This window comes from Primulina eburnea, chromosome 11 (genome assembly GCF_022965805.1).
Source record: "Primulina eburnea isolate SZY01 chromosome 11, ASM2296580v1, whole genome shotgun sequence".
Taxonomy (NCBI): Eukaryota; Viridiplantae; Streptophyta; class Magnoliopsida; order Lamiales; family Gesneriaceae; genus Primulina; species Primulina eburnea.
This window is the reverse complement of record NC_133111.1, coordinates 2,281,604-2,291,936: the sequence shown is the minus strand read 5'-3', so window position 1 is coordinate 2,291,936 and position 10,333 is coordinate 2,281,604. Positions and strand designations below refer to the sequence as shown.

The 10,333-nt window shown below is 31.6% G+C and overlaps 2 protein-coding genes across 2 annotated transcripts; both read right to left on the bottom strand.

Moving 5' to 3' along the window:
- Positions 1-412: 412 nt before the first annotated feature.
- On the bottom strand, positions 413-1,129 carry LOC140805049 (non-specific lipid-transfer protein 1-like). The gene is made up of 2 exons (XM_073161234.1): positions 735-1,129; positions 413-636 (listed from the first exon to the last, which is right to left on the bottom strand). The coding sequence occupies exons 1-2, from the start codon at positions 1,109-1,111 to the stop codon at positions 627-629; spliced, it is 387 nt and encodes a 128-aa protein (XP_073017335.1). The 5' UTR covers positions 1,112-1,129; the 3' UTR covers positions 413-626.
- Positions 1,130-4,459: 3,330 nt separating this feature from the next.
- Positions 4,460-5,159, bottom strand: LOC140804933 (non-specific lipid-transfer protein 1-like). Its single transcript, XM_073161090.1, has 2 exons — positions 4,737-5,159; positions 4,460-4,649 (listed from the first exon to the last, which is right to left on the bottom strand). The coding sequence occupies exons 1-2, from the start codon at positions 5,090-5,092 to the stop codon at positions 4,640-4,642; spliced, it is 366 nt and encodes a 121-aa protein (XP_073017191.1). The 5' UTR covers positions 5,093-5,159; the 3' UTR covers positions 4,460-4,639.
- Between the last annotated feature and the right edge of the window lie 5,174 nt (positions 5,160-10,333).

Here is a 10,333-nt window from a genome sequence, read left to right as displayed (position 1 = left end):
ATGACAATATCTAAAATTAAAATTAAAATGCATTTTTAAAATTTTAATTATGTATATATATAGCTTCGCATTCTCTCTTTTTTTTCTTATCTAATTGTTGAGGATTTGGATCCTCTGATGTGTTGAAAACACAATATTTAGTGATTGATGTGTATTTTTTACACGAGATGATCACGTGATCATCTTATGGATATCACACCATGGGGTAAATTTAAAATTTCTTCAAATTAAACGAGATGATCAGGTGACCAGCTCGTGTAAAAAAATGCACAACAATTGGTGAAAACACAGTAGAGGATCCAAATCCCTAATTCTGGACATTTCACATTCTCCTCATGAGAAAAAAGAGAGAATGTTTTCTGTTGTTATTATGAGTATATATGCATGTAAATTAATGCCAATTCCATGCATGCGCATGCATTTAAAATTGATAATATGCAAAATAAGGGCAGTACATCGTCTTCATTAATAGGTAGCAATATTTAAGTACTTAATCAAACCTTAAATTACTACTTAATACTAGCTAAAACTTCTTCTTAATCATAAGCCACGTACGTAACAATACTTTCTCCAAACAAATTTGTGGTCAACGAGGGAAAATCTTTGTTCCAACTCCATAACTTTACTTAGCTCACCCTGCAACGAAAAGCAACAATCAATATGTTATAAATGTAAGGAAATATTATTAGAACGAAGACAAATGCATGTATATATATATATGTAGGTATATGTACCTGGAGCAGTCAGTGGATGGGCTGATGTTATAGGGAATAGAGACGCCACATTTTCCTGGGAGCTCGGCGGCGTTGTTAATGATGCTTGGGGTGGCGGAGCTAGCAACGGATTTCAAGCACGAGCACACGGCCTGGCGGTCCTCTTTGGTGGTGGCGGCGTTTGCAACAGACTTTACGCCGTAGCAGCAGTCCGTTGGTGGAACAGCACCTCCGACCAGAACAAAGTTGAGGCATGGAGACAGAGTGGTCAGCACTGAGTTGCATGAAACCACTGCCTCCGCCGTAGGGGTCGGAGCAATCAGCGCCGCGGCGATTATTACTAGTAGTGCAACGGACATTGGATTCAACGACGTCTTCCTTGCCGAAAAGCTTGCCATTGCAGGTTGATCAATTTGGCTCAGGAAGAATGGAGTTTTTGAGTAGATTTTCTTTGCTAGGAAGTTTATATTTATAGAGAGCTACGGATGGCTTTCGGAGGAATTAATGAAATAGTCAAAATTTGGCTGGTGGACAGTTGGATTTTAATTATTTCAAAAGCTTTATTCAGGGCATTTCATGCGTGTTTAATGCAAACAATTCATTATTGTCTCTACACACAAATTTATTTCATACAATATATAATCTAAAAAATTTATAAATAAAATTACTAATTAATTAAATTTTTGTTTTTTAATCAGTTCGATTTTAACATATATAATATGAATTCGAAACAAAACAAACTTTTCTTTTAATATTTATATCAAAATTAAAAAAAAAAATTGTTTTTCGAATTGGTTTGGGATTTGGTTTTTAAGTTTGGCTTTACGATTTTTTCAATCTAATCAAAGTTTCAACATCCTAATAGAAATGGCCTATTTTTCCACATCGACACTTCATTGAGAAAATAATTTATTGTACTATGTCGGTGATAGTAAAATTTATATTTTTATTTGTAAAACAAAATTATATTATTTTTATTAAAAGTTGTTTTGTCTAAGGTAAAATAGTTTTTTCCACATTAATTTATACAAGTTTGAGTTTTTGGTCGACTAAGGTTTTATGTTTGATTTTGACATGTATACTAACTTTTAGTTGTCAAATATTTTCATCTAATTGTCGATATTGTTGCATTGAAAAATAATGATGTTATATTGAAAAATCGTTGACTTGTAGATATCACGTCATTAATTGAATCAAAATAAACGTAAGTTATATTTTAATATATTAATATTAAAATTTGCAAATTTAATAGGCCGAATCCAAAATTATTAATTCACCAAAGATTATTTTATTTTAATTATATCTAAAAATATATCCACTCAATTGCAGATAATATCAGTACGACGAAATAGAAAAACGTGGAGAACGAGTTACTCTTCGAATCAAACCATCGATAAATCAAAGGAGGTGGTATTGAAAGAAAATATTTTATTCTTAATTTATATTTGTATTTTATTTAATTTTAAATATAAGTGTTTTGCATTTTTAAACTTGTTTAACCTAATCTAATTTTGACATGTATCATATATGATTTGTTTTTGGTATTTATCTACTATTTGGAGAGGATTTTTACATAGTTGCTGGAGTTTTTCTTTGAACATACACGACGTTCAAAGTTATAAACAACTTTCATGCTGAAGAATTTGAGTGATCGACTCAAGTTTATAACGTGTTGCTGATTCGCGTTGCAAACACATGCAGAACAATACTGACGCAAAGTATTGATCAAAAAATGTTCTTCTATTGTTTTTAAGCAACTTTGGTTTATGCATCTTGTGATTGTAATTATTTAGAGTGTCAAGTAATTTTGTTTTGTTAATTTCATTAATATTATTTTGTGTAAATAATTTACATCATTTTCTAGTGAAATTTTAGACATCAGGTGTTGCACAAGTACATTTATGCATAATTTAAAACTGATGTTTATTCATTAAAATTTTACGTGTATGTTAAATAATCAATTTACGCTGCATGTTGTGCCTCGTGTTGACAACACTAGAGTACAACACTAAACTCTGATACATACAATATATTATTCATATACATTTATGATCAACTGCCTTTTCATCTACGGATACCTTTTTCTAATTAATCAACACATACATGAGTGTTTATGTTATTTTTGTGTTTTAGAAATCACATAATTATTTTTCTGTCATTTATGTGATATAGATTAATAATTAATAACATGTTTAATTTAGAATTGTAACCCATTTTTTTTAAAAAATAATGTTCTGCTTTACAAAAATAACAAAATATTTCATTCCCGATTTTATCTATATTTGCTAAAAAACTTCCGTAAAATAGTCCTATTAATTAATTTTGTGAGATAACAAGTTTGGTTTTTTTATAGTGCACAGTTCCACTTCGAAAATTGTAAAAACTTAAATGCGCGCGTGTCAATTTCGTGCAGTATGCCATGCCGGCCCATTTAATTTCAGAAATACTAATTGTCTCGGAACTAGAGAAAGGTGAACCAGACATTAATTGACGACCACTAAAGCTACCGAATTCAAAAAGTTATTTATTGGGTAAATTGTTTTTTAAATCTCTAAACTCAAATTTGGGTTGTGGTTTCAGAAAAAAAAATGTGTTTATAATCTTTTATCTAAAAAAATGTTATATGCACTCTTTTGGCTAATATACCTTTTTTCGAATAAAAATCAATATAATATGAAATATTAAAATACGATGTTAATATATGGTATTTGATTATTAAATGATTTGAATTCGATAATAATATACTATTTTTGAGTATTTAAATATATAAAAAAATATTGATATTAATAACACATATTTCATATCGGATAAAAATCAATATTAAAAATATAAATTCTAATATTAATATATGATATTTGAGTATCCAAACAAATGTTATTAATAAAATGTTCCAATTTTATATTTAAAATATTATTTTTTGTATCATATCTAAAACAATAACTACTCAAAATACCATATATAGATACCATAATTCCAATATTTTATATCGATTTTATCTTTGAAAATATATGTGAGTCCACTTAGTGTAATTATTATTACTTTTTTTTTGGTATGAACCAAGAAGTGCATAAATTTTTTTTCCTTGACAGTGATTGAACACGAACTATGTTTAGATTTAAGGATTTAAAAGCAAGTCCTCTTATTTATTTTGTGTTTGCCTTCACATATAATTTTTTTAGGGAAAAAATAATTAAATGGAGAGGCTTGTGATTAGTTTTGGCTGGTAATATAAGAATTAATTTTCCAACTCCATAAGAATTTTAGTCACTTGTTAATTACGTACTCCTAACGATCATATTCTCGATCGGTTAAATAACCCAAACGAAGAAAACCTCAAATTTTGAATTATTTAGATCTTCCCCCTCGCTGTCGGTTTATTTCATCCTACCTTGTGAGGCACTGCCCCATGAAGTGATCAACGGCCCAGATTTAAACACACATAATATACCCCATGAAGTGATCAAAGGCTCAGATTTAATCACCATGTAAAATCAATGGCTGAGATCCTGTGAGGGCACTGCCCCACAGGTAGCATGTACTCTACCCTCGCTGTCCAGTATACATACCTCTCGGATGTTATTTAGTTGTTCATTCTTGCTACTGTCATATTCAAATGTTTGATTAAGCCTAAGGTGTAAGAAGAATAAGGGAGGCCATGTACAAATATAGTCAAATTAAACGAGAAGGCATTATCGGTCTCTCTTACTCGGAAACGGACTTCAAATTAAACAAAACATAGGAACATATAGTAGGTACTGCATGCATCCATGCATGGACATAATATTTAATAATTAAGACTTCAAGCATACGATAAGCCTTAAATTTTAGCAATCCAAAACTCAGAATTCATAATAATTATGATCCTGCTATATATTATTCCTGGTGTAGATCCCCGTTGCTCGTCCGATACGCTTGATCTTTGTATTTCAACGCACTCTGCAACAATGAATTAGCATTGGATTAATTGGATAAACAATTTATTGAAGCTGGACGACATATATAAGTTAAATTGTTTTTGGTTACTTTGTGCAATCAATGGTGGGGGAGATCGTATATGGAAGGATGACGCCACATTTCTTGGGGAGGCTGGCGGCGTTGGCGATGACAGGACTAGAAGCGGAGTTGGTGACGGCTTTCAGACAGTAGCAAACAGCCTGCCGGTCGGCGGTAGTGGCCGCCTCCTTGTACAGCGACTTAACACCGATGCAGCAATTAGAAGGCACGGTTAGGCCGCCGCGCAACACGTAGTCGAAGCAAGGAGCTAAGGCGCTCGTCACCTGGCCGCAGGAGAGCTGCCCTTCTGCCGCAGGTGTGGCCACCGCCAACGCGACTAGAACCAGGCACGTAGCTTTAAGAACAAAACGAGAGCTGATTGCCATTGTTATTGTTGGAAACACTTACACAAGGGAATTGAACTTGTATGTATTTTTATGCATGTCTGTCTTTCAGAATATGTGACATATATATATATATATATATATATATAGTATAGTATTATTGAGGATGCATACTCAGGGACTGTAGACTGTAGCACTTTAATTTGGTGGTGGTTTGAAAATTTAATGCTTAATAAATATAATATCTGCCCATTTCAAAAGGACAGTGGATGTCATATAAGTGTCACAACTCACATGCACAATCTGTAATGAAAATTGAATTAAGTCTTCGTGGGGTAGGTTATTTATTATTCAGGTCTTTTTTAAAAATTAAGTTTCCAAATAATAAGAGGACATATTGCAGATTTGATGATTTTGTATTTTCAAGTTTTAGTTTTAATCATAACATATTCTCAATTTTTAAAGTTTTTTTTTTTTAAATCAAGAATATTGACGTGACAAAACATCATGTCGGCGCTATGACAAGTATTGTCTCAGATGTCATAACATATAATAAAAAGATACATCATAATAATATAACAAACAAATAAATAACTTAATTACAAATGATACACATATAATTATGTACAAGCGAACACACTTGTGTGATGTTACAAAGAAAAATACTCACTAGAGAAAAAAAATCGAATTTACTAAATAAGTACTAGTGAAGAAACAAAAAAATATATTTCTTAACAAGTTAAGTAAGCAAAACATAGGGGTGTCAATCGTGTTGGGTAGGTCGGGTTTCGGGTCAACCCGCAATTTTTTTTCAACACGAAAACCCACAACCCGAACACAAACATGTCTAACCCGACTCAACCCACCTAACCCGTCTAACCCGAATTTTATTTATTATTTTTATTTTTTTAAAAAAATTAATGAAATAAATTCGAAAAAATAAAAAATAATAATAATATTTTTAATTTAATCACATAATAACAAAATTTTCGATTTAAATTTGAAAGTTTAATCGTAGAAAATTAAAAGTATATTTACTAAATCAAATAAACAATTATTAAAAAATATACAAAATAAATATTAAATGATGAAAATTTATCATATAGATATACGATAAATTTTGTTCAAACATATAATATATAAAAATATAGGTGATATTTTTCAAAAAAAAAAATCCGGGTCAACTCGTGACCCAACCCTACCCAACCCGAAACCCATCTAACCTGACATCAACTCGAACCCGAATAACCCAAACCCGAACCTGATTTTTTTCGTGTTGGGTCGTGTCGGGTTGACGGGTCGTATTGTATTTTGACACCCTTAGCAAAATGCATACTAAATATCAATAACAAAAATAATCGAAAACACAATAATGCACATCTTTGTGGCTGAAATTCGGAGCAGTTAAACAATTATTCAATCAACACTTTAAACGATTGTTGTCTTCAGATGTCTAACACGTCACAACAACACGATAAAACAACAATGCTTCGTCTTTGTGATGTTCAAAAAATTATCTTTCTATTCTTTCGTATCTCGTTCGTCTCATTACTCTTTTTGTGCATTAATTATTTTTAATATATATATGTATATATATTTGTGTTGATCTTGATAAGATTTTTTGAATATATTCTTAGAAGATATTAAAGTAATCTTTAATTACGAAACAAAATTATTTGAATATTAACTATTAAATCTAAAATTTGAAAAACTCCATATTTTAGATTTTTTTTTCAATTTTATATATTATCTATGTCATTTATACTATATACATGTTTCCAATTTTCCGAACAAGTACATTTATTAGATGACTAATTAATCCATAGCATACAGGCTGCCCCGTCAAACTGATGTAATACAGTTGGCGTAATGCATTCAAATTTTCAGATATAATATGACCCACGCCAAGCAAGCTTCAATCAGCTGCTGGGTGGGAGTTGAAATTACATTAACTTTGGAAATGTGTGTGTGTGTATATATATATATATATATATATATATATATATATATATATATATAAATACTAACTTCTTTAAATTAATTATAATAAAAGTTTCATGTACATTTTGGTCCAATATTGGACACGCGATGTAGGGACCCAGACGCTAATCATGTTCTTAATCATCATTGGGACTATTAATCAATTATAAAACATGGTCTAATTTTTTTTTTAAATGCGGAACGTAGTGAAATAAAACGTATATACAACTCAGTATAAAAGTACAAGTGCTGTATCACATACATTTATTCAACTAAAGTTCAACATCTAATATCAAGTGTATAACCATATCTCTAATCCAAGTCCGGAGCCTCCACTCTAATCATGATCTCTCTTCATCTCTTCAACCCTGAACCTGTCCCACCTGTTGTCATGCACACATACAAAACAAGACAACAGCCGGATAACTCCGGTGAGAATAAATCTCAGTATAAACAATGTATATATGCAATCATATAAAAACATATATAAAAGCATAATAACAAATATTCATAATATGTATCAACTCAGAAACATAACTCAATATCAAGCAATGAATCACACTCAGACTCAAACTCAACTCAAACAATGCGTCGTCTCAGACTCGACTCAACTCTAACCTAGGGATCCCGATGTCTGGATATTGAGAACTATATCGAATTTCCGTTGATAGGAATGACTCAACCCTAAACGGCATCGATATAATTCCTATATCCAGTGTCTGGGCGAAACAGCCGCAGAATTGACGAATCAGTCAAGAATTAAGCGAATCAGCCAATACTAGACGAATTAGCCAGTAATTAAGAGAATCAGCCAAAGTTTAGACGAATCAGTCGATAAATAGACAAATCAGTCAATAATTAAGCGAATCAGCCAATGTTTAGATGAATCAGTCAATAATTAGACGAATCAGTCAATAACCAGACGAATCAGTCGGTGACTAGGCGAATCAGCCAATGACTAAACGAATCAGTAGTCAATACATGCAGTGACTATAAATCAATAGACTACAAACATCAATCTCATCAATTACAATTATCAATGTAATAAACTAAGTATGTGATTTAGGGAGACTCGAGTCAAACCTCACTCGAGTTGTGCAATCTCAACTCAACATTAATTTATACCTTTCTTTCTGATACTCAGACTATGTCGAAGTCTCGAACTCAAAACATGTCAATATCAATCTGGCAATGACAATACCAAGGAGTATACTATCAATACCCGTTCAAATCAATACTGGATATAAACAGAATTCAATCAAATTTTGTTTCAACAACATAACGGAATAATCTCAATATATCCAGCCATATCATATCAGTTAGATATCAATTCCAACACCTCATAATCAATAACAACTCAATTCTGATATCAATTCTCAATCAACTCAACTCTAAAAATCATAACAATTTCCTCTGGTGTCTGTTCCTCAATCCAGTTTCAATTATACGATGTCTAACATACCAAGAACATCATATATGAATCATATCAGATTCTGACAATACCATAATTTCAGAACATATCAAAACGTAGTAAAACTTACGTCCAGTTGTAGCCTACGTCGATAGGAACTCAATACCGAAGTCGGATTCAAAATCGGACGGACGGATTTCTCACAAAAAACGTAAGGATTTTCAACCCTATTTCAGAACTTTTTTCTCGATTCTTATCGTTTCTTCTGAAGGATTACCATTGTTTATCTATATATATATATATATATATATATATATATATATATATATATATATATATATATACACACCAACTTGCATGTCCGAGACTAGGTGGCACATTTTCGTATTTCCCAAGCGGTGCTCGGGCGGTCGCATAATACCGCTCGAGCGCGGAACTCTCTGTCCGTGACTATAATTGTTATCCACTGGCGCTCGGGCGGTAATATTCTACCGCTCGGGCGCCACAGGTTCTGCCCGAAAATCACATAACTCATATGTTTTAACCAATTTGGTCTCGGAGCGGTCCAACTATACTCATATCCATTCATAATCAATAAATCATCTCAGATTACGGTAATCAAATTCTTGGGCATTACACGGGAGATTTGGGATATAAATTTTAATGAAACCCAAAAAGAGTCATGTATCATGTTACAACTTACAAGTAATATTTGAGATATATGAAAATTACAACACGTGAATGACATTTTATTGGTAGACACATAGGTGAAGTGACACTCATAGATTATATATACAATTTTGATATACTTAATCATTTTCAATATGTGAGAGTTACCTCATTAGTGATCACAAAAACCATGCACAGTTGGTAAATAACATATCAAAATACAATTAAGTTATTTTTGGACGAATGAATTTAAAGTTACAGATTTTAAATTCATAATAACAAATCTATTGGTTTGTTTGAGCAAACCCGGTTGACAATGCATTTTAAATCGAAAATAATTATTTTTTAAATCTTTGTCATGGATTTCTAATTCATTCCAATACGAAATCATTACAAATCACCCCCTCAAATACTTCATCAAATCCAAATTCTTCGATCCAAACGTAACCTGGATTTCTTTATGTTGATTTTTCCACCCGCTATAAGTTGACAAAATATCATAAATAGCTAGGCTATTCATGATTTATATCGTCAATATATAATTTTTGTGAACTATTCTATAAAAAAAAGAAGATTAGTAGGTAAAATTAAGCTTGTGGATTTTGTGTTTTCGAGACATCTCGAGGAGCATAGAGTCCATATAAATATGGAGATGTCATATTAAAAACATAACTCCAATTGCCTTGATTTTGGGCCAAAGTTCAAAGGGATTGGGCCGCATGCGTAGGTTTGTCCTTTCCCGGAAAATTACAATGGTCAATATAATCATTTTTGGGCTCTGTATAAGCCCATGTACATCAAGGGAATACGATTGTTGTGTGTTAAAATCTCATTTTTTTAAAAAAAAAAAAAATTGAATACAGATTGTATTGTATGTGTCACAACCTAAAAATTTATAAGAATTATGTAATTATATTTTACCCTCTCATATGCTAAGATGGATGTGCAGATTTGAAATAATGTATAAGCTAAGAAACAAGTATATTAGCAGGAAAATTGAGCTCGTGTCAGTCGAAGAAAAAATGAGGAAAACGTGCAAGAAATGATGTGAGCACGTACAAAGACGACCAACAGATGCTCAAGTTAAGATATGCGAGAGTTCATGACTAATACTCATGTTAATATACGAAAAGGAAGGTCGAAAAACTTAGATACAAATGATAAAGCATAATATGCATGATCTAAATATAAATGAAAATATAATAAGAACTAGATTACAATTA